Genomic DNA, 25,716 nt, shown 5'->3' with positions numbered 1-25,716 from the left:
ATATGGCCAGAAACGATCAAACTTCAAATGCTATTTGCCAGCACTATCCTAATCTTCCACAAGTATTTCCAATCAGAAAGTGGGCATAATTATAAATTTCAACTTTGATCATTGAATATAAATACTTGTGTTCATGTTTGTATGCAATTTAAGTTTAATTCTCAAAAAGATACTTTATGTATGCAAGACTATGACAAAACTAAATAAAACCTCCAATCCCAAACATGCATTCCATACCACCTCTGTTATAACCTTTCTTCTAATCTGCACTACCCTATCTCATCATTCACTGAAAAGGCCTGAAAAGGAAAGCAGCAAAATAAAGAATATTTATTCCATCCAGACCATTCTGTGGTTCATAAATAGTTTGAACATTTTGGCTAGAACCAAACCATCCTTGCTGTAGAAATCACATATTTAAATTAGTTTGAAAACATAAATTTGAAAACTCAAAGCCCACAAAAAAGTTGGGGCACCTTAGTTCAGAGGATATTTTCAAATGTATCCACACATTATAGAAAAATATCTTGTTTTCAGGCTATTTGAAAATTTTCCATTGCTGGAATTGAAAACATAGGTTCTGGAGACATGTTATGGATTATTATTGTCTCATTACAATTGGGATGGGGATTTTTCATTTTTATTTTTTTTTTTGTGATGAGTCTTAAAATATATGTAGTGATTAGCTACTGATTAAAAACTATATCCAACCTTCCCCATATTTGACATAGAACCCTTGCAGATTTCTCTATAGCACCAGGATCTGGGAGATAAAACAGAAATGGTTTGTTGAGGCTCCTTGTTACTTCTAATGGTAAAGTGACCTACATGGTGGCAACTCCATTATCCTGCACATTATCCATGCATAGTAATAATAGTTAAAAAAAAAAATAAAAACCATGTGATCAATGAGATCTCACTGGACTTGGAATTTTTTCTTCACTTAATAAAATGCATATAGTTTGTGCTTAGTAAACTCAAATTTGATAGATGTAAACTATGAGTTAATTTTGTTTTCTTTCATTTTAGAGGGACATAGAGATTGAACGCAGAAGAAAAAAGAAGGAAGAGAAGGAGAAGGAGAAGGAAGAAAGAAGAAAGCTACAGCTTCAAATGAAGAAACAATTGGAAGAATCAGAAGGTGAAGAGGAAGAAGAAGAAGAGGAAACCTTAGAAGAGGAAGAAGAAGAGGAGGAAGAGCCCCTGCCTAGAATTTTTATTCCAGAGAAACCTTGTCCCATTCTCTGTGGATTTTACTCTGTACGAAAAAATTTCTGGATTTCTCTGGTAAGTTGTAAGGTTTTGTATTTTTCTGGTTCAGTCCTAACATATTTTACAGCTACTGTCTTCCAATACATTTTTAATTTAGTATTTATGATTCTAACATATGAATATATGTTAAACAACATCTGAGCACCAAGAATGTTAATTTATAATGTTACAGCATTTATTATTATGTTTATTATAAAGAGTAGCTAAGTGGTGCAGTGAGTTGGACAAGGAGTTAGGAAAACCTGAATTCAAATCCAGTCTAGACACTTGCTAGCTGTGTGACCCTATGTCCTTTAACCCTTTTTGCCTCAGTTTCATTTTCTGCAAAATGAGTTGGAAAAGGAAATGTCAAACTAGAATCTTTGCCAAGAAAATCCACAATGAAGTTGCAAAGAGTCAAACATGACTGAAACCACTCAGCAACTACAAAACTATAACTCACAGCAATTTTGTGTTATGGCTTCCAAAGATCTATTCCTTAATCTTTCTAGTCAAAAAATATTATCTTCATCCGCCTTCAAGAAGGTTTTTATTGTGATAATTATGATTGTCAGTCAATAATAATTAAAATAATGATATAAGATAATATTATGAACCACATTGTGTGTTGCAAGAATTTAACAATAATCCTTAATTGGATGTTTCAGAATTATTGTTCAGTTGTTTTTTAGTCATGTCCAAATCTTCATGATGCCATTTGGGGTTTTCTTGGAAAAGATACTGGAGTGGTTTGCCATTTCCTTCTCCACATCTTTTAACAGATGAGGAAACTGAGGCAAAAAGGGTTAAACAACTAACCCAGGATCACACAACTACTACGTCTGAGGCCAGATTTGAACTCAGGAAAATGATTTGATCTAAATCCAACCCCAGCACTTTATCATTATACCACCTAGTTGCCCTCTTCTTCAAGGTATAAATCTAATCAATTATCATATAATAAATAACACATAATTCCCATACTACATAAAACTGAATTTTTAAAAAAGGAAGTCATTACTTTTTTTATCCAGCTCTGTCCAATAAAGCAAACATTGTCCTAATTCTCAAGTCAACTAGGGCTATGGATGAAAAAGAGAATTGTAGACAAATGTTAAATAAATAGTTGACAAATAATTTATCAAGAAAGATTGATCATCATAAAGTTAAATTTACACCAGTAATGCAAACATGTTTCAATATTGAAACATACTTGCAACAAACAGGAAACATAATAAATCAAAGGGATTTCTTATAGATAGGAGGGCCTCAGAGCATTTAATACTGGAGGCATCTCAGAGATTCTCTAGTCTAAGCACCTTATTTTACAGAAAAAGAATCTGAGACTCAGAGAGGTAACAGATCTTGTTCAGAGCTGGGATTTAGATCTGGGTTATCTTACTCATATCTAATGCTTTCTTCTTTCTGAGTGCCTATAACATTGTACTGATCTCATCAAATCAAATCTTTTATTATGTACCCATGATGTGCCAGGCATTGTTGTTAAGATAAAAACAAATCAAACAAAAAAAATTAAAGTTTTTGCTCTCAAGGAGCTCACAGTTTGAATCTAAAAATTTGTTTTAATAAGTAACATAAGTAGAAGCTGTTTTCACGGTGTGTAGTATAAAGCAAGGGTGCCCATTCTCTCTTTGATTACTACTCTATGTAGTCTTGAGCTACCAACTATAGCAATAAGCAAAACAAAAAATTGAAGGAAAGGTTTCAGTAAAGAGAATTACTATAGACTGAGGATATAAAGTCGTTTATATTTAAGTGACATATTCTCTATCCTTAACTCATTCACACACAACGCAGACACAGATACAGACACAGACACAGACACAGACACACACACACACATACACATGAGCATCTCCAAGTTGCCAATAATTACTCATGTCCAGTCTTTGGATCCAATGACTTCTCCAGGGTCTCTTTTGTCCTAAGGATACTACTGGGTTTCAGAACTAGGCCATTCATTTATCTTTATCTTCCAGAGCTTCATTATCACAGTCCTCAAAATTCTGATGCTGTTTTTTAAGATCTGACTCAGTACCCAGGGCCTTCAATTTCTCCAATTTCTTTATAGGCAGAGGTCAACTAGAACCATTTCTATGTATCCCAGATCAAGTTAATCCTGAAGGCAATGGATTGCTTCTCCTCCCTTATGTGACAAAAATAACCATAACCAAAAATAAACATAATAAGGTACTTCCTCCTTGTTGTGTCCTGCTTTCTAGAGCCCCCATGTTGTGCAGGAGTGATGAGACAGGATTCCCCAGGATGGTGGAAAAACGGAATCCGTTTATTCCAAGTTCTTTCACCCTTATGTACCCTAATACGCTTATCTAACCAAAACAACTCTGGGCATGCGCCCAATATATACTGTGCATGTGGGACCACATGAACAACTTAATATTGTATGTAGTTTGCTACCAGATATCACTCTTCCACCTGCTATTACTCTGCTTCAATCTCAACACAGACTGTCACCACCCCCTGACTTCTCAGGAAGGCCGAGAGCCCTTAGGGGAGATAGAAGCCAAACCAGTCACTATCAGTAGGTTCCCTCTAGGCTGAAGGGTCTTATATCCCACCCTGAGTTCCGCCACTGTCTGTGACCCTCTACATCTCCTAGTCTCCTTTATTTTCATCCTTCCTTCCTTCCTTCCTTTTTTCTTTCCTTCCTTCCTTCCTTCTTTCCTTCCTTCCTTCTTTTTTTCCTTCCTTTCCTCCCTTCCTTCTTTCTTTTTTCTTCCTTCCTTCTTTCTTTTTTCTTCCTTCCTTTCCTCCCTTTCTTTCCTCTTTCCCTCCCTCCCTTCTTTTTCTCTTTCTTTCCTTTCCTTCCTTTCTATAGTGTAGCTTGATATCTGGTATTGCTAGGCCTTTTTATCTCTATTTTTTCCCCATCATTTTACTTTAAATTTAGCATCTTTTATTCGACCAGTTTTGTTATTATGTTCTTTTGTTCAATGTCTTTATAATTTGATTGGCATGCTACTAAATCAGTAGTATCATCATTTTTTATTATATTGGAATAGCACAATCATAAATGATTGATATCTTAATAAGTATTTGTCTTCCTTTATTTCAGCAATGTTTTATATTTGCAGTCATATAAACCCTGAATATGTCTTGATAGTCTCCTAATTATTTTAATTAGTTATTTTATGAATTTTCTTTTTCTTTCTCTTCTTGCTAGGTTTTTGTTAGTAATATACAAAAGGCCAAGGATTTTTCATGACAAATTTTGTATCCTGATTCGATTATTTCAGTTAATTTTTTGTTTCATCTCCAGGATTCTTTAAGTAAACAATCAGAAACAATTTTGCTTCCCCTTTGTCAGTGCTTTTTCTCTCAATTTCTTTTTCTTAGCTTATTTCTATAGCCAGCATTTCTATAATTATGTTGACTAATAGCAGAGAAAATGGGCATCCTTACTAACCCTGATCTTTTACTGGAAAATATTTCTCTATTACAAATAAAACCAGGTTCTGGTTTAAACAGAGATGGGGCAGTTAGATGGTACATTGGATAGGACATTGGGCCTGAGTTCAAGTCTGGTTTCAGATACTGAGTGTGTGACGGTGGATTAGATACTTAACCTGTTTACCTTAGTTTCCTAATCTGTAAAATGGGAATACGAATGGCAGCTACTCCCTAAGGTTGTTATGAGGATCAAATGATATAATAATTGTAAAGCACTTAGCACAGTACCTAGATTGTATTAAGTTCTATTTAAATGGTAGCTATTATTATTACTTATCATATTAAGGAAAAAGTTTATTGATTCTTATGTTTTTGTTCCTTCCCAGAAATAAATTTTATACTTTGTCAAAGGATTTTTCTATTTCTTTTTATATAATTTTTGATGTGATTTTTGTCTTTATCATTAATATGACCTCGGATAAATCACTTAACTCTGTTTGCCTTAGTTTCCCCATCTGTCAAGTGAGGAAAATCTCTGCCAAGAGAACTCCAATTTGGCCCATGAAGAATTGGGCACAACTATAAAATGGCTTGACAACAATAAGCAATACCATCAACTTGCCAGGTTTTGTATCATAAAAAGTAACATGTCCAAATTAGGAAGGAATGAGAAAAATCTTCACGATAAATTAAGAAGGAAAGAAAGATACTGAAAAAAATCTTCATGATAAACTTCAAGATAAAAGTTTGCTATTTAAATTCTAGCAGGAACTGATACAATCTTCTAAGAGTTAATCCTGGCAATTAAGTGTTCATACAAATAAGGCATTTTCAAAATAAACAACAGAAAGCATTCATAACAATAACAAAAAGTGTTTAAATTCTCTGATAATCAGAGAAATGTAAATCAAAACAGCCATCAAATTAGCAACGAGTTAAAAATTATAACTTTCAACTTTGGCACAGCTGCAGAAAAATAAGATGCTGTCACATTATTCACAGCTGCTACAGCTGTGGATTGGTTCCATGTCACTGAAAAAGGATGTGAAATTACAGGATGAGATCTTAAAAGTTGTTCATGTATTTTGGACCAGTCATTCTCCTACCTAAGGCTATAATTGAAGGATGTTACTGACAAGAAAAAAAGCATATTTACATAAAATTATTACCAGAAATTACCTATGTGCCCAATGATTAGGGAATGGCTGATTCAATTATTGTATATCAATAAAATGAACTTTCAGTGCATCATAAAAAAGATCAATAAGAAAAATCACAGCAATTTGGGGATTTTTACACAAACTGAAGGTGTAAATAATGGGAAAACACAGCCACTAAGTCTGAAGAAGAATATGGAAACAAAGTTCAGAAAAGGATTCGAACATTATAATTTTGTTAGTACCTTATTAAAGTAAATGTATACGTTAAAAAACCCAAGTTGTAATAAATGTTTGTAGTTTGATGTCCCATCTGTTAACCCTTCTTTTGTTGTGTATTTCAGTTTAGTTCAGTTAACACATATTCAATGCCAGGCATTGTACTACATGCTCAAATATTTGAAAGTGTTTTTGGTTATGGAAATTAATGGGAATTTTTTTAAAGTATCACAAAAGTCATATAACACTCATTCTTTTTGGCAGGAGAAGATCTGGTACTGTTGTGAATAGAGAAAAAGTCAATTATCGCCATAGAGTCCCTAACAGTCTCTCTTCCTTTGTGGAAAATTTGTTCCACTTGGGCCCAATAGAATAAGGATATGGTGGGGGGCATATTTTATCTCCCCATTCCACTACTATCACTATCTGTTGTATTTTAATCTTAACAAAAGGGTAAACTGAGGCTGATCTCAAAGCAAGATAGCATTTATTAGCCAGGGCATAATACCTATCAATAAATACATTAATGGATTGACTCCATATATGCCAAAGACCCTGAGCAAAAGGACAATTTCCCTTAAATAGATCCTATTTAAGGGAAATTGTCCTTTTGCTTGGGGTTTTTTTGGGGGGGGAGTTTTTGGGGAGTACAAAACATAGAATAGAACAGAATAAATGACATCATGGAATTATGATTGCTTGAAAGTTTGGTAAAGGGAGCTAGCAATGATTCCCCTTCTTTCATGAGACTGAAAAGTGCTTGCTGTTCAGGGGTGAGATAATGGCTTTTACAACATTTATTAGTTTTGTACATCCACATACTGCAAATGGATTTATTTTATTACTAATCATTTTAAATACTTAAAGTTAACCATTTCTGCCATTGTTGTGATAATCTCAATGTGTCTTCCTTTTTCAGTTTTCATCACCCTCTTTCTGCCTTACCCCTCCCCACTAAATTTTATGCCAGATCTATTTTAGATATATTATCATTTGGGGGGCATCTAAGTGACCCAGTAGATAGAGTACTATGTCTGAAGTTAGGCACACTCGTCTTCCTGAGTTCAAATCTAGCAAATCACTTAACTCTGTTTACCTCAATTTTTTACCTGTAAATGAGCTGGAGAAGGAAATGAAAAGCACTTTAGTATCTTTGTCAAGAAAATACCAAATGTGGTCACAAAAAATCAGACACAGCTGAATCAATTGAACAAGAAAAACACAGATTTCCTTTTTTATCTGTTTATAAATAATCTGAATCAAAGCCATGCAAATTCAGCCTTGGATTTAATTCCATCTCTTTTTAACTCTCATAGAAGTTTGTGAACAGAAATGCTCATCGTCATTGGACAGTCAGTAATAAGTATTTTGATTATTATTGTTCTTTTATTGTAATGGTGATAGATAACGAACAGCATGAAAATAGCAGATGATTGAATGTTTACCTGGCAAATGGAAATAAAGTATTTGCATTGAATGTATTGATAAGAGTTTTATATAAAAGCTATCCAAGAAGCTAACACTCCTTGAAAGCAAATACTTTTTTTATTTTGCCTTTCTTTGTATTCCCAAGACTTAGCCCACTGTAGTAGGTACTTAACTAATGTGGTAGGTGCTTAACAAGTGTTTGCTGACTTGACTGACACATAGTAGACATTTGATAGATACTTGTTGACCAGATAAATTCTTCTCTGATCACATGTGACTGAATGTATAGTCCTTTTTCCAGACTTACTTTTGCATCTCTTTCCTAGGGTGGGTATGATTCTGGTTTTCTTTATCACTGCAAGTTTCCAGTTAACTCAGAAAAAACAATGGAGGAGCAGCAAGATGAGCCCTTTGATTTTCGCTTTGTAGAAAATGCAGATGACAATCCCATTCGAGTTATCAGTTTCAGGTAAACAGATTTTTTTCCCTTTGATGAAAGAAATGATTATTAAATAACAAATTATCAGGGAGATCCCTGCCCTTTCCCCAGAACTCACCCTTATTATCTTATTTAGGTAGAATTGTTGCTTCACCCAACTAAAAAACCTTAAAAACAATTTGGTGTAAGGTGAATTCTGACCAAGGTGAAATGTTTGGGTAGATAATGGTAGACACTTTGTCCACCCAAAGTGGGAGTGATTTAGAAGTAAGTGATGTGATCAAAGTCACAATCCCCCAGCCCCTCATTGGAATAGGTCCTCTTCTCATTATAATATTCATTCTCTCATTTCTTATTAATCAATCAGAGTCAATTGCCATCAGGAACATCCACTCTTCTGAGGGCATATAAGCATTCAGCGGGTTCCACAAGGGATCTTTGGTAAATTGAGAGTGTCATTGACTTCTTTTATTAATTATATGCTAGCATGATGAATAAAATGATTAATTATCAGGAAATTATGTCACTTGAACTTTTTATACACCACTCTTATAATAATCATTTTGTAATGAAAAGAGTACTTGAAATTTAGGAATAGACGCCTGGATTGGAATCCTACCTTACTTATTGATGACCTATATGGCCTCAAAGAAATTTCTTCTTATCTTTGAGCTTCAGTTTTCTCATCTGTAAAATAAAAAATAGTCATTCCTTCAATAGTTCAACCTCACAGGAGTCTTGTAAGGATCAACTGATGTAACAAAGGAGAAAAAAATTTCTTTAGCTGTAAAGTGCTGGTTAAATATCTTTTTTTCAGAGTTGGCATATATAATTTCATAGAATTGTGAAACCTCATCAACTTTTTTTTTATTTAATAGCCTTTTATTTACAGGTTATATGCATGGGTAGCTTTACAGCATTAACAATTGCCAAACCTCTTGTTCCAATTCCAAACCTTCTTGTTCCCCACCCCCTCCCCTAGATGGCAGGATGACCAGTAGATGTTAAATACATTAAAATATAAATTAGATACACAATAAGTATACATGACCAAAACGTTATTTTGCTGTACAAAAAGAATCAGACTTTGAAATATTATACAATTAGCTTGTGAAGGAAATCAAAAATGCAGGTGGGCATAAATATAGGGATTGGGAATTCAATGTAATGGTTTTTTAGTCATCTCCCAGAGTTCTTTCTCTGGCTGGTTCAGTTCAATACTGCTCCATTGGAAATGATTTGGTTGATCTCGTTGCTGAGGATGGCCAGGTCCATCAGAACTGGTCATCATATAATATTGTTGTTGAAGTATATAATGATCTCCTGGTCCTGCTCATTTCACTCAGCATCAGTTCGTGTAAGTCTCTTCAGGCCTTTCTGAAATCATCCTGTTGGTCATTTCTTACAGAATCTCCTCATCAACTGTTAAAGAGATTATTTTATTTTATTTATTTGCTGAGACATTTGGGGTTAAATAATTTACCCAGGGTCACACAACTAGGAAGTATTATGTGTCTGAGGTCAGATTTGAACTCAGATTCTCCTGACTTCAGGACTGGTGCTCTATCCACTGTGCCACCTAGTTGCCCTGATCATCTTATTTTTTACCTACTGCTAGAGGTACTTTGACTAAAAATCAGTATTCTCAATAAGAAATGTGATCGATTTTTGATCATGCTGTCAAATATAGAATAGGGAAGCATAAATAAATAAAAATGCATTCTTATTTATTATTTTATTCCATTATTTTCGAGTCCTCTCCTTACTAAGGGTAAAAGTAGAGGAAAAACGGTACCTCGGTAATTTGCAAATGTACTACCTAGGAACGTGGCCACATGGTGAACTTCTGGGAGGAAACCGGGTGAGCAGATGTGGATGGGTTATGTCTAATCTGCATAAAATCAATAAGATCACAGATCCATTTGAGTTCATTAGCTAGGTGACCTTTGGTAGCTCTTTTTAGGAGCCTCAGTTTCCTCATCAGTGAAATGAGAATAGCCACACATGTAGAATAACCACGACTTGTGAGGTTGTCATCAGAAGGAGAATATATAGAATCATTTTACAATCCAGGAGAATGTTAGCTCATCCAACAGAATGGAACTATCTGTAGAATAGGAACTGTTCTTTAAAAAAAAATTAGTCTCCCCAAGTAGCCAGCATAGGTTCTTACACATAGTAAGTGCTTTAAGTGCCTGGAAAATTGATGACCAGGATTAGTAACTCAAAAGTCTCAGTTTTGTTCTCATTTTCCTATTTACTACTTCTTAATTTGGTTATTGTTAATATTTTCTTAATTCATTAGAAGATAAGCAATTTGAAGAATATCACTCATAATGATTTATTTTTGGTTTCTTTTCTAGCCTTTCCAAAATGATGATGTTTTGCGGGATGCAAAAGGGACAGATTAGGGTTTACATCCTAAAGAATAAAAGCTTAAAACTGACCGATATGCAAAACTACTGGGACTTCAGTATCCACGACAATGATTATGGACAAATCGAAGCCTTATATCCTAGCTATGATGACCGTTTTGTGGTGAGTTGTGGAGCAGATGGCAATATCTTTGTCTTTAACATCCTGTCTGAAGAAGAACTTGAGGAAGGTCTCAAAGCCACAGTGCCCACTCCCAAGGTATGTAACCTTACAAAAAATACCTCAAACTCTTCTAAACTTTAGAGTTTCTTTGTAAAGTAGTTAGTCTTTGCAGACTTTTACTTTAAGTCATTGGCATTGAGCATTCAGGTGATCTGATACAATGCTGTTAGACTCAAATAGAAAGGGATCCATCTCCATGGACTCATATGGACTTAGAAAACTACACATTAACACCATCTATGTTGTATTGTATTTTTAATTTATTAAAAAAAACTTTTCCAATTACATTGTTAATCTGGATCAGAACTGCAGGCTCTGTGATTGTGAATTTGACACTTCTGCTTTAATGGTAAGAGTCTTAGATTTAATATCAGAAAAATTCAACTAAAATCTCAATTCAGAAACTTAGTAACTGTGTGACTGTGGGCAAGTCACTCAAGCTCTCTGTGCATCTCCATTTTCTCTTCTTAAAAATTAAGATAATAGTGTTATTAAGCTTAACATGGTAGTTCTGATGTTCAATGAGATATTGTATATAAAACATGTTAGAAACCAGAAAGCTCCATATAAATGCTAGCTGTTGTTATTGATCTTCTACCACTAATCACCAGGGGGAAAATCATACTACTTTTGTGGTTTTGTGAGCTTATACATTGAGCTTCCACATTAAAAAAATATTTTCCATATTTTCTTGTTAAAAATGAAAAAATTTGCTGAGCACAAGTGAGGAGCTACAATAGATTAAACTATTGCTATCCCAAGCAGCTGGCAAAAAATCTTGTGTAGTTCTAAGCCATGCATACTAACAAATTATTTTACTTTTCACAGGGTGGTATTGAATCAGAAAAACGAGCAGAAGATATTGAAGACCCAAATGCCTATAGGTACCAATCAATGACATGACATCCAAGTGCTTTCAAACCCAACTTCCATACCTTGTGAAAACAAAATGAATTTTTAAAAATGCACTAATTTTCTCATGCTTTGTTTCATTTTAACATCCATATTTTTTTTTAACATGCTGGTTTTTGTTTTGTGTCTTCAGCATTGAGGGTGCCAGGCAAAAAAGGGAATATGACCAAATCATGAGGGAAGCAGAGGAAATAAAGGCCCAAAAGAGGGAGAAGCTAAGTGAATTGAGGAATGAGTTCGAGAAGTTACTGGTGAAGAATTCCGAGTTACCAGAACACATGCAGCTTCACCGGACTGTAAGTTTCATGATATAGCTTATGATTATTTATCTGGGGGGAAGGAACTAGATATTTTTAGATTTCAACATAATTTGTATTCTTATAGATCCTTTTCCAATAATTTCAGAGATAACATTCGTCAGTTAGTGAATGTTCAGTCAATAAGTATTTAATAAGACTGTTCTGTGTGCTAGATGTCTTAATTTTCATGGTTGTGGCAACATTCCTCAAAGCACAAAAAATTGCCTAGTCTCAGAGAGTTTATATTGCTTATGAACACAGAATCAGTCACTGCTAGAGGCTGAATTTGGATTCAGGTCTTCCTATCTACAAATTCAGCATTTTACTACATCATGCTGTCTTTCTGACATAATAATAGTTATAAAGAAATGCTGTGGAGTAGTAGCAAAAGAGGTCATATCAAGAATCAGAAAGACTTGGATTCTAGTTCTGCCCCTCAAACATATGGATCGTGTGATCCTGGGTAATCATTTAAATTCTCAGTGTGTCCAGGCAACTCTTGAAGACGATAAGTTGTAGAGAAAACATTTTTTCTTTGGCAAAAAAATTTCTACCTGAGAACTCTTGCTATTGATGAACTAATCCATCTGGTCAATGAAACTACACAAACAATTAGAATAGATACTAGTATAGATAGTTACTGAAGATGTATCTTGTAAACTCTAAAGCATTATATACTTATAATAATTATTCCATATTATAATAACATCAAATTAGATATTCTATTATTAATCTGGGGGAATAACAGCCAAATAGTTGTAACAAAATTTCTTCTTAAAACGTATTGTAGGGGAGAAAACCCCAACAATCCATATGATAATTTGAGTTTTTCTATTTAAACCTATTCTTAAATTAAACTTCCATCATTATCAGTCATATTGTCTCGTTCATGTATTTCAGTCATATCTGCCCCGTTTAAGATTTTCTTGGCAGAGATACTAGAGTAGCTTTGCCATTTACTCCTTCAGCTCATTTTATAGATGAGGAAACTGAGACAAATGGGGTTAAGTTACTTGCCAAGGGCCACACAGCTAAGTGAGTGTCTGAGGCCAGATTTGAACTCAAGAAGATGAGTCTTCTGGACTTCAGGACCAGTGACTTGTATACTATGCTACCTAGTTGCCACTTATATAAATCATGTATTAACTTAAAATTTGTCATGCTATTCATACTAGTCCATCTAATATCATGTCATATTTTTTATTGAATAAAACTACCCAACCAATTATACTTGACAGTTTTTAAAGTATCATCTACTCAGGTGAATTCTTCATTAAGAAGCTATTATTTTTCTCTTTAGCAAAAACTAACTAGAATTATGGGAAAGTTGATCATCTTAATATGAGAGAATCTAGAATGTATGAAAACTATCTAGACAGATAAACTTCCAACACGGATTTATGTTAAATATTTCCAAGAAAAAGTCCTATGTTATGTAAAAATGTAGAAATATTTTTGAAAATGATTAAAATGTTGTGTGCAAAGTAATGTTTTTGTTATAATGGACACTCAGACTTTTAACTAGAAAGAGTGGATACAGTAATGAGGGTAAAAACTTGAAAATTGTGTTTAAAGTAGTCCCCATCTTTAGCAACATTCATGATGGTGAAACTCCATTCTCCATAGGAATTTGATGTAGATACCAGAGTCCGAGAACAGACTGAACGAACGACAGTAAAGAAAATTAAACAGGTGGAAAGGGAACTTGCGTGGGAAAAAGAGAAACATCGACTTGCCCTGTTGAAATTACAGCAACGGTAAGATCCAGATTGATTGTAAAACACACCACAGTAATGACTGGCCATTTCTCTTCTCATTTCACCATTGTGGACTTCACGCAATGACTCCTACTTCGGTGGTTTTTTCTTCATTTCTTTTTCTCTCTTCAGCTTGGATTCCCTCACTCATTCAGCCTACCTATAGAGAAAGGCATGATTCCTTCTCTTCTCTTCCCTGCTGTTTCTGAAATCCATATACAGCCTTTCTTTAAATTTTTTTGAAAGGTGTTTTTAACATAATAACTATGAAGAAATATGCAGGTTTGAAAATAGTGCCTTCCTCCCAAAAGTTTCTAATACTGAAACAAAAACTAGCCTTGCTATGATAACCCAAAACAGTGACCCCATTTGGGATTTTCTTGGCAAAGATATTCTTTCTCCAGCTCATTATTAAATAGATGATGAACCAAGGCAAGCAGGGTTAAGTGACTTGCCCAGAGTTACAAGTGCTGGGGGCTGGATTTCAACTCATGAAGGTGAGTCTTCCTGATTCTAAACCAAATGCTTTATTCACTGCACCACCTAGCTGTCTAATAATTTCTGACTTTTTGTTTGTTTGTTTTGTTTTGTTTTTGAGAGGCCATTGGAGTTAAGTGACTTGCCCAGAGTCACATAGCTAGTGTTAAGTGTCTGAGGATGAACTTGATTTCATATCCTCCTGACTTCAGAGCCCATACTCTTATCTACTGCACAATCTAGCTGCCCCTAGTTTCTGACTTTTTATGACTCTATTTGAGGTTTCCTTGGCAAAAATTCTGGCATGATCCAGAAAGAGGACTATGGAGACTGAATGTGAATCACAAAATAATATTTTCACCTTTTTATTGTTTACTTTTTTCATATTTTTCCCCTTTTTGATCTAATTTTTCCTTTTTAAAAAATAGCTTTTTATTTTCAAAATATGTACAAAGATAGTTTTCAACATTCACCCTTGCAAAACTTTGTGTTCCAAATTTTTCTCCTTCCCTTCCCTCTACCTCCTCCCCTAGAGAGAAAAGAATTCAATATATTTTAAACATATGCAATTCTTCTTTAATTATTTCCACATTTATCATGCTGCACAAGAAAAATCAGATCAAAAAGATGGAACAGATTTGAATCCTCTCATTGTTGAAGAGAGCCACGTCCATCATATTTGATCATTGTGTGATCTTCTTGTTGTGTACAATGTACTCTTGGTTCTACCCCCTTTCACTTAATATCAACTCATGTAAGTCTCTCCAGACCTCTCTGAAATTATTCTGCTGGTCATTTCTTACAGAACAATAATATTCCATAACATTCATATACTATAATTTGTTCAGCCATTCTCCAACTGATGGGCACCATCAGTTTCCAGTTCCTTGCCACTACAGAAAGGGCTGCTTACAAACAGTTTTGCATATGTGGGTCCTCTTTCTTTTTTATGATGTCTTTGGGATACAGTCCCAGTAGAGATACCTCTGGGTCAAACGATATGCACACTTTGATGGCCCTTTGGGCATAGTTCCAAATTGCTCTCCAGAGTGGTTGGATCAGTCCACAACTCCACCAACAATGCATCAGTGTCCAAGTTTTTCCATATCCCAGCAAAAAAGAAAGAAAGAAAGAAAACCCTAAATGGGATTGGACATGACTAAACAACAATAACATAGTGTGCTTTAGGAAATTTTAATGTGTCATTGGGATCTCATCTGGCAAATAAAAGAAACAGGAGGAACTCTGTGTAACTTATTCATTTAAATTCATTTTAAATGGTTTTGTCAGTGAGTATAGCTAGACTGGTACCCTGGAACATATCCCAAGTGTATGTAATCCAATGCTAGAATCTTTCTGTGTTGTCTCTGAAAGGAAGGAGAACAGGTCTTGTGCTCTGAAACTAGCTGAATATGAAAGTTAACTCACAGTGACCAAAATACATTTTGATACATTTTGATCTTAGAATCTAACAGCAAGTGGCTATGATTTAACAGACACTGATTGAGCTGGAAATCTCAGAGAAACTCAGAAGGGTCAAAGATGGTTGGTGAGCTTTTTTTTTTTTAATGTGTTGAGACTTTAAAATTTAGTTTGTTATTTGTAGGGCATTTTCAAGAAATTGTTCTCTTAGATTCTTTTGTTCTTTAATGTATAGAAATATATATCTGTAATAGCTGTTAATTTTTTTGAATCATAAGTAGATGATATAAATAAATTTTCCAGAAAGTTGAAGATTTTCCTTAAACACCAGCACTTAATAAAAGTTTCAAACTACTTTTTGTTGGCCTTTCCATTTAACTGCTTTGTGTCTCTGGTTTAATTTATAGTTAAAAGATCATTATTGACATGGTTAGTTTGTACTAGCTAATGAGTCATTTGAAGACAATTGTGCAGTGAGTGCTAATTGTTAAATTATTATTTGTGGATCCTGGGATGGGAGCAGGACATTCAGAATTAGATCGCTGTGAAATATGATCTGAAGCTGGCTAGATAAAGTGGATTAGATGAGTTTATAGTTACTTACCAATCAAGATAGTCCGAGGAAGAATTCCAAATTGAGGGAATTCATTCCCCTAAAGATTTTGGAGATCTAGTTCAAGAGATGCTGTTCTAATATGAAAATAATGATCTACCTATTGGTAGGCAATATCAAAGTCCTAGCTTAGGCTGCATTATATTTTTGCTTCCAAAAAAATTTGTTACTTGTCTTTTAACTGCTTGTTTTAAGTTTTTCCTAATCTCCTAGCTCCATGAAGTTGCAGTTCTTTGTCCTTATCCAGTTCAGATCTCTGCAATGTATCCCTGAATTTGTTGTTTGGGATAATATAGATATATTTGTTTATCAAAGTATTGTCTATTCATTGTTATTTAGGTTATGAAAACAATGGGTCACAAAGAATGAGAAAAATGTGAAATGATTGCAAACTTTATACTTGAATGACAACAGGACAAACATTTCTTTTGTTTTGATTTTCTAAGATTTCGAGATGCACTAGAATTTGACACCGTTATCGTCCATGCTATACAGACTGAGCACAAAATTTCCACATATCGGCTTTTGAAACTCTCAGGGAAGTACACCAGAGCCAGGCAAACGAGTCAAACAGATAGAAGAGTAAGCAAGTTTGAGTGGAAAGAAAAAGACGTATCTCTCAAGAAAGAGAGCCAAAAAGATACAGGTAATCTTAATGGAAGAACAACATGTTGATTCTTTTTAAATTTGGATTTGAAACTTTTTTCTGTATTTGGTAAACAACTTTTGGTTGTGTCCACCAAATCTACTTCAAGGTCAAGCTTTTGGTTCCTTCCTTCCATGCTAACAACTAAAAACAGAGTGCGGAAGCAAGAGATCAGGATTGATTAAAGATGTGGTATGGCTGGAAATGGGTAACTCAGTTCATCTAACAAATTTTCACTTCTAATTTCTCTTTCATGACCACTCCTTTCTATACTGTCCTGTTTCCCTGCGTAAACTTCTGGGAAACGTTTACTTTATTTCAAATCATAGAAATAGGCTAAGGATGTGAGATGTCTATATCAATCCAGCAGTCAGCAAACATTTATTTTTTTTAAATTTATGAATTATTTTCTAACAATTTTTAAAAATTTTGAGTTTCAAATCTCTCTTTCCCTTCTACCCTCTCCCTATTCACTGAGAAGGTAAGCAAAATAATATCAATTATACCTATAAAACCACATATATATCCCCCCAAAATAAAAAAAAGTAAGTAAGAAAATTGTACTTCAATTTGTACTTAGTTCAATTTAATTTAGTTGCTGGAAGTGGACGGCACTTTTTCATGAATCCTTTGGAATTTGGATGGACCATTATATTGATCAGAGTAACCAAGTGTTTCACAGTTAATCATTATTTCAACATTGCTGTTACTATGTATACGTCACCTGGTTATTCTCATTTTATTACTACATCACACAGTTCATATAGATCTTCTGCAAACATTTATTAGGCAATTACTGTGTGCCATGCATTGTGCTAAGTTCTGGGAATACAAAGAAAGATAAAAATACAATCTTTGTTCTCAAGGAGCTCCCATTTTAATGGGGAAGATAATATGTAAATAACTGTATATATGAGATATATTCAGTATAATTGGATGCTAATCTCAGAGGGAAGACAATTGTTGGGGGAGTGAAAAGGGAGGATCCTGGGAAAGGCTTTCTGCAATTGTGTTGAAGGAAGTCAGGGAAAGTAGGAGGGGGAGAGGAAAGGGAGAGAGAAAGCATTTCAGGCATGGGGATGGGAAGATGAAGGAACATTGAAATTTATGAGGAATAACAGAGGGCCAGTGTTACTGAATTATAGATTATGTGGACAGGAGAACAATGTAAGAAGTCTGGAAATAAATAATTTTTGAAGGTCTTTAAATACCAAAAAGAGGGCAGATAGATGGTATAGTGGATAGAGTGCCACACTTAGAGTCAGGAAGACTCAACTTCCTGAGTTCAAATCTGGCCTCAGAAATTTACTAGCTTTGTGGCCCTGGGCAAGTCACTTAACCCTATTTACCTCAGTTTCCTCATCTGTAAAATGAGCTGGAGAAGGAAATGGAAAACCACTGCAGCATTTCTAGCAAGAAAACCCCAAATGGGATCACAAAGAGTAGGACAGAATTAAAAATGAAACAACAAAAATGCATTTTTATATTGTATCTTGGATAATAGGGAGCCCCTGGAATTTATTAGGTAGCAAGGTGAGACCTGCGCTTTCAGAAAATTGTCCTTAATCTTAATGTTCCACCTGCTTCCAGGATTTTAAACAGGGAGGATAAAACCATCTGGGTCACAATTACAAGAACTTTTCTTTCCTTCTTTTCCCAATCACCTGCTTCCTGTGACAATGCACTCAATGGGTATTAAGTGATTTGGAAACAGGGAATGACAAAAATGTTCAAATAACATTACCAGCTGCTGATCAGGCAATTCTTTGTGACCAATTTCCCTGAAAACAAGTGGCTAGTACCTATTACTTTACTAAGACTAATTACAATCAGCCTCCTTTAGCCAACAGTCAATAAAACAGTGACCTGTCATTAATTGTGAAATGACTTATCCAGTATCACACAGTTAATAAATATTTGAGGTAAGATTTGAACCTTCCCGCCTCCAATGCCAGTGCCCTATCCATTTATCATGTTGCCTTTCATCTAAACCCTCGGAAGGGAGAATTTCCACAGATTCTCTGAGAGCAGCAGAATTCTGTGTTGACATTTGGCTGAAGGTTGAAAATGGAAAGGTGAGAACAAACAGAAAAGATTAATATCCTACTCCATCAATGAGTAGGGTATTACTCTCCCCCAATAAAAGAGAGAGTCCCCCTTTGGGAGTAGGGCCACAAAAGAAAAATGGAAGACATCTGATTATCTATCAAACTAATTTTACCATCAAGGACAGTAGAACTGACATATTTGGGCTTTTACATTATAGTTCAGAATGCACTCATGGGAGTAACAAATATGAGGAAAGCAGCTAGATTTAATGATAAAGGAGGTTCATACTAGAGGCCACATAGTTGGCAGCAGAATAAGGTGTTGAGAACTTGATACACAACGTATATGAAGGCAGAAAAATACAGAAGAAAAATATAAGAAAAAGAGTCTCAGACCTGACTAATATCATAAAAAGACACCTGAGAGAACATCATCACCTACAGACCTTCATATTCTACCTTCCTAGTTATGCAGAATCTTTGTGCTAGTCATATACATATGAAGGCCTCCTCAATAAGAATGTTAGTAGGGAAGAAGCTTACTTTCACAAACAATTCAATAATGGACCACATTATCATTTCATAATTGACTAGAAGATTTACAGATTACAAGATTGTGCTATGCTTATTGTTTATTGATTATGAAAAGATATTTGATTCTACAGACCTGAACTTCTTAAACTGTGGCTTGTGACCCCATTTGGGGTCTCATAAATGAATATGAGAATCATAGAATTATGATTTATTATCCGTAAATATTTGATTTGTATACCTATTTTATATACCTTTATATCCGGGGTCATGTAAAAGTGAAATGTCATTGCAAGAAGAACAAGTTTAAGAAGCCCTGCTGTAAACCAGTGAGACACTTCAAAAGCTTACTTCCAACATTCTTCAATTATATATTAGAATAAATCAAAATTAATCGAAAGATATAACAAACAACTCTGTCCATCAACCTCCTGATCATGAACATCAATCAAAGCATAAGGCAGGGACATGTATCCTCATCAGAGATGTTCACCATTGGGATGGAACCAGTTCAGCACAGAGTCCAAATTGAATTTGTTTGGATCTCCAATATACCTATTTGTAGATTGCATTATGGTATTGTGTTTCTCAAAAGGTGAAGACATCAAAAGTCTCCTGAAAGATCCATGAGCATTTGCATGAACACAGGAAATAACCAAGTGAATAAAGAACACCTACTGTTGAGATTATGACTTGCAGTTGGATAGACAACCTATAGAATTTGTTTATCAGTATACTTATCTGGGACAGACAGTTCAGAGGGATTTTGAAATGGAGCAGGAAAAGGAGCTGAAGGAGAGAACCCAGAGTTGAACAGGAAAAGGAGAAGAGACTGTATTACTTTTAAGAGACTATAGAATTCCATTAATTCTTTGAGCTTTCCCCAAAACAAAGGTCTATCTTTTTAATACTAATATTCTGCTGAAGTTGTGTAATTGAGAAACATGAAGAGTCTCTGAAGAAGTGATGATGAATATCACATAGAAGGCAATGGAAAGCCTCATGGTGGTTGTAAGACAATCCTTCCTTCCCCTCACTCCTTATTGCCCTCTGGTTACAGGCTTAAAGATCTGCTTCCTCAAAGGATACCCCAAACTTGGCCAACTCCTGCTGAAATCCTTCCTTTGAGATGTGTATATGTATATATTTATATGTGTGTGTATACATATACATGTATACAGGTACATGTGTATATGTGTGTGCATATATATATAATATACATACAAATATATATAGTTTCAGTTGTATCTGAGTCTTTGTGACTCCCATTTAAGGTTTTCTTGGCAAAGGTACTGGAGTAGTTTTCCATTTCCTTCTCCAGGTCATTTTACAAATGAGGAACTAAGACAAACAATTTTGCACTCCCAGTGAGTGTCTGAGGCCAGATTTGAACTCAGGAAGATAATTCTTTCTGCCTTCAAGTTTGGAACTCTGTCCCCTGCACCACCCAACTGTGATATAGATAATGATGTTGATATAGATATATAAAAAGACGGATCTAATTCTTCCAAACAATCTTCAAATACTTCCTGTGTATCACCTTTTTGATTTTATGAGATGGCTTGAAGCACTTCCCTCCTTCCAGATTAAGACCTGGTTAGCCCCTAGTTTTCTACTTTGAGGGATCTACAACTCTATAGAGAAGATGTCTTAATTAATAAAAGTACTAGGGAATAGAGCACCTTATTGATTATATTAATTGGAATTATGGGGTATAAAATGCCTATCTTATAATATCCTCCAGAATTTTAATGAATATATTGGGCAGCCAAGTGGTATAGTATATAGATGGTGGGCTTGGAGTCAGTAAAATCTGAATTCAATCTGATCTCAGACACTTACTAACTGTGGGACCTGGGCAAGTCACTTCACCCTGTTTGCCTCAGTTTCTTGATTTGTAAAATGACCTGGAGAAGGAAATGACAAATCCCTCCAGTGTCTTTTCCAAGAAAACCCCAAAATAGGGTCATGAAGAGTCAGACAGAACTGAAATGACTGAACAACTAATGAATGTATTGAATTGAATTTTTTTGAAACATTTATAATTAAAATGCTTGATAGCTTCATTTTGTTCTTCATTGAAAGGATTTTTTAAATGTTTTGAACAGTGACAGTCACTACTGGACCAGAGGAGATGTTTGCAGAAAAGGAAAAGAAAAGGCGATCCAGGACCCTAGGTGATCTCATGGTGGAAAACCAAATTGCTAAAATGAGAAAAATTATGATAAAAGCTGAAAAAGCCCAAAATAAGATTTTACAGCGGAGAAGAGAATGGGAGGAACTGTGAGTCTTATTTCAGAAACTCTATCATTCCATAAAAGGATGTTGCAAAAAAAAAAATTTCCTTACTTTTTTTGGGGGAAGGAGAGGGCAAGGTAATTGGGGGTGACTTCCCAGGGCCACATCGCTAGTTAAATGTCTCTCTCTGAGGTCACATTTGAACTCAGGTCTTCTTGACTCTAGGACTGGTGCTCTACCTACTGTACCACCTAGCTGTCCCCCTACTTTCTATTGTTAAAAAAAAGACAAAAAAAAGTAAAAATAATAGTAAATCAATAAACATTTACAAAGTGTTTACTGTGTGCCGGCACTATAAAGGCTAACTCTTTCACACACACATACACACACACCATAAAATAAAACACAAAAAACTTTAGGGCAACTGGCGGCATTATGACCTTGAGGATAGAATGTTTGCCCTTGAGTCTGGAAGATCTGAGTTCAAATCTGGCCTTAGACATTTTCTAGCTATATGACTGTGGGCAAGTCATTTCACCTCTGTCTTCCTCAAATTTCTAAACTTTAAGTGGGCATCCTAATATCAACCATAATATCTATAATGCATTTGACACAATGCCTGACACATAGCAGGTGCTTAATAACTGCTTATTTCATTAAATGCTTTTCATAATACAAACAGTTCCTGCCCTTAAGGAGCTTAAATTCTAATGAAAGAGATATCATGATTGATATTAGTTGATTTGTAGATATACACAAATGTAAATGGGAGGTAATCTCAGGGGGAAGGTGTCAGGGTCAGGATGTAAGCCTAGTTTTTCTCATTCCAAATCCAGTGCTTTTGTACTGGACCATATTTAGTTTGTTTTTGTTGTTTAGTCTACTTTTCCTCTCCAATAGATACAAAAGTAAACCTGAGGATGATTATGAAGATCCCAAAGATGTACTGGCCATTAAAGAGGCCCAGAATAATATGGGTGACTTCAACCTCAAAACTGCCCCAGACTACAAGATTCCTGAACAAATGCGCATAAATGCTGCCAAGAAGGAGGAGGAAATTGGGATTCTAGAAGCAATGGTACAATTTTTTTTTTTTTAATTGAGTGTTTTGAGTAAGGAACCTTTGGTTTTAAAAGTTGACTCCATTTAGCTATGACACTAAGTATTAAAGAGAACATAGGAGTAGTAACTCCTGTTAATTTTAAGTTTCACAGAGCATTTTCCTCACAATTCCTATGAAATAGAAAATGTAAGTATCATTTTACAGATAAGTAATCTGAAGCTCAGAAATGGCAAAGTGACAGATTTGCTCAGGATAACATAGCTAAAAAGTACTAAAGAATAGACTTAATTCTACTCAATGTCCCTTCATTGGTCTTGGATATAAGAAGAGTCAGAAAGCCCAGCTGAACCATCTCTAGTACATTTGGAAGAAATCTGTAGTAAAGGTGATAAAATATTTGAAAATACAGAAGGGTCAATTTTTAAGATACTTCAAAAAAGGGATCATAAGATTATAGATCTAGAGCTGGCAGGGGCCTCAGAAGCCATCTAGTCCAACAATGGGAGCCCAGAGAGATTAAGTCACCTAGGAACAAAGAGATACTAATAGGATTTGACTTCAAATATAGGGTGTCCCAATAGTTGTAGTGCAATTTTAAGCTATTTATGCTTATTTATTTATTTAAAATAATAAAATCATAAAACGTATTTATTTAAATACAGTATTTTTTCCACTGTGACATAAAATACCAAATCATTGAAAAAAAAATCACGTATAGCGTTATTTCTGCCCCCTTCCCTTAAGTGTATATCAAATGTATGTCAGCAACTACTTACCCATATGCATACTTTACCATCCCTAGAGAATCTTTATTAAAATGGTGGTTGTTGTTTTGTTGTTTAGTTATTAGTCATGTCTAACTTTTTATGAGCCCCCTTGGGGTTTTCTTGGAATGGTTTGCCATTTCCTTCTCCAGCTCATTTTACAGATAAGAAAATGGAGGCAAACATAAGTTAAATGACTTGACAGCTAGTAAGGGAGATCATATTTGAATTCAGGACCTCCTGATTCCAAGCCAAGTGCTCCATTCACCATAGCACAATGGTTCCTACATGTATTAAGATTTACCTCAGTGAAAATAGAAAGAAACAGGATTTTTTTTTCACAAATGATTTTTACGGTAAGCCACATACAAAGGTATAGAGAATATAAAGTATGTTGTATACATAATATAAGGTATATGTTGTATATTATACAAAGGTATGAGAAAATATAAGATTGCATGTATTTACGTTTGATGATTACCATTTCCCTTCCTGCCAAATTATTTTTAAATTAAAAGCTACCCTCCAATATAGCTGAGGTAGGGGCGAGGTTTGCATAGTTTTGAAAGCTGATTAGGGGAGCATTATGAAAGGAAGATAGGTGTGGTTATATTGCAGATAAAACCCTCAGTTGACTATCTTGAAAATGATGGGATGAAGCCTATCATTTCAGATCTGTTTGAATGATCACCTACCTTTAGGTTCATTCTACTGCTCCAACTTTGGACACTTTCACTTTAGACTTAACATCCCCAGTATCCTAAGCTATGAATTGTGATCCCATATGGGGTCACATAACTGAATATGGGGGATTATGAAAAATTTGACAGCAGTAAAAGGTATCAGATATAATTATATGTGTACCAAAGAATTGTTTTAAAACAAATTTCTTCATGATTTATTATTAGCAAATATTTGATTTGTATACCGATTTTGTATACCTATATAGCTGAGATCACAAAAATTTCTCAGGCAAAAAGAGGTTCTTAGTGGAAAATGTTTAAGAAGCCCTGATCTAAGTGATTTGTCTGAGATAATCAGGGTGCTCTATGGCAATCAGGATTAAAACCCAATTTTCCTTTTCTTTTACTTAGGGCTCTTCTTTCTTCATAGAAATATAAAGGTATATTAAAATTTTAACAGGAAGGTAACTGGTTATACTTACCCTTTAAGAAGTTTATATTCTGTTTGAAGGATAAATTGGAAAAAGGATAGACTTGAAGCAGGAAGATGAATTATGAGACTATTGTAGTCTCTTGTAAGAGGCAATGAGGATTTAAATGAAAATGATAACTGTGTGAGTAAGGAGGATACAAGTTCAAGAAGAGATTTGAAGTCAAAATTGGCATGTCTTGGCAACTAATTAGAAATGGGGAGTGGGAAGAAAGTGAAGCATGAAGAATGACACTGAAGTTTTAAAATAGAAGGATGGTAGTGTTTTTAACACTAAAGAAGTTTGGATAGAAGGAGGGGTTCATGAGAAAAACAATGAATTGTATTTGAGAGAGAGACAGAGACAGAGACAGAGAAAAAGAGAGACAGACGAAGAACAAGAGAGAGAGAGAGACAAAGAGACAGAGACAGAGAGACAGACAGAAAAAGAGACAGAGAGAAAGGGCACAATATGATGAAAACTCACAGAAGAGAAGTCCAGGAGTGTGAGAATTAAAAATAAATTGGTAATTAAGAGGATCATTGATGATTTGGGGAGCCCACTTTCCACTTCAGATATGAGGTCAGAAGTCATATTGCAAATGTTTGAGAAGGAAATAAAAGAAATAGAAGTAGCATTTTTCCCTAGTTTGTCTGTGAAAGGAAAAAATGCAGAACCATAATTTGAGAGGCTGTTAAAAGTCAAGTGAGGGTTCTTTGACAATGGGAGATAAATGGGTTGTATATTTGCAGGCAGCAGAGGAGCTTTAGATAGGGAGACACTGAAGATAAAGGTGGGGAGGGGGCTATGATTCTGGGCAATCTTCTGGAGATTATGGGAGGGTATATAGCAAGAGAAGTTGACTTTGTTGAGAAAGGCTACCTTTTCATTAGAGATTGCAGTAAAGGAGGAGAGACAACACAAAGACTTTTATATTCTCATAAAACTGCAGAGACACCAGAGGGATGCGGGCGCACACACACACACACACACACACACACACATCTCTTGGACTAAGAACTACAATAAAGAGGCAATCAGTAAGTAAGGCTGTGGGAGAACAAACAGGGGCCCATCTGAATACACTACATTACAGTGTCATTAGGAAGAAATTCCTTGATTGAGGTGGGAGGCAAAATACATCCTTAGACTAGTTTTGTGGCCCTGGGTAAGGAACTAACCCTTGCATGCCTCATTTTCCTGATCTGTGAAATGGAAATAATAACATCTATCTTTTTTATTTTTTTTATTTTTATTTTTTTGGTTTGC

General features: G+C 35.0%; 1 protein-coding gene across 2 annotated transcripts in view; it reads left to right on the top strand.

Annotated features, from left to right (window-relative positions):
- The window catches only part of CFAP44 (cilia and flagella associated protein 44), a 122,825-nt gene that overhangs the window by 63,676 nt on the left and 33,433 nt on the right, over positions 1–25,716 (top strand). For both annotated transcript variants that reach the window (XM_031959667.1, XM_031959668.1), the window contains exons 16-24: positions 1,030–1,287; positions 7,814–7,956; positions 10,290–10,560; positions 11,353–11,408; positions 11,570–11,732; positions 13,362–13,492; positions 16,451–16,650; positions 21,338–21,512; positions 22,368–22,545. In XM_031959667.1, the coding sequence (XP_031815527.1) occupies positions 1,030–1,287; positions 7,814–7,956; positions 10,290–10,560; positions 11,353–11,408; positions 11,570–11,732; positions 13,362–13,492; positions 16,451–16,650; positions 21,338–21,512; positions 22,368–22,545 (1,575 nt within the window). The remainder of the gene's footprint in view (positions 1–1,029; positions 1,288–7,813; positions 7,957–10,289; positions 10,561–11,352; positions 11,409–11,569; positions 11,733–13,361; positions 13,493–16,450; positions 16,651–21,337; positions 21,513–22,367; positions 22,546–25,716) is intronic.

Source organism: Sarcophilus harrisii, chromosome 3 (assembly GCF_902635505.1).
Source record: "Sarcophilus harrisii chromosome 3, mSarHar1.11, whole genome shotgun sequence".
In the NCBI taxonomy this organism is placed as follows: Eukaryota; Metazoa; Chordata; class Mammalia; order Dasyuromorphia; family Dasyuridae; genus Sarcophilus; species Sarcophilus harrisii.
This window is presented reverse-complemented; position numbering and strand designations above follow the sequence as displayed.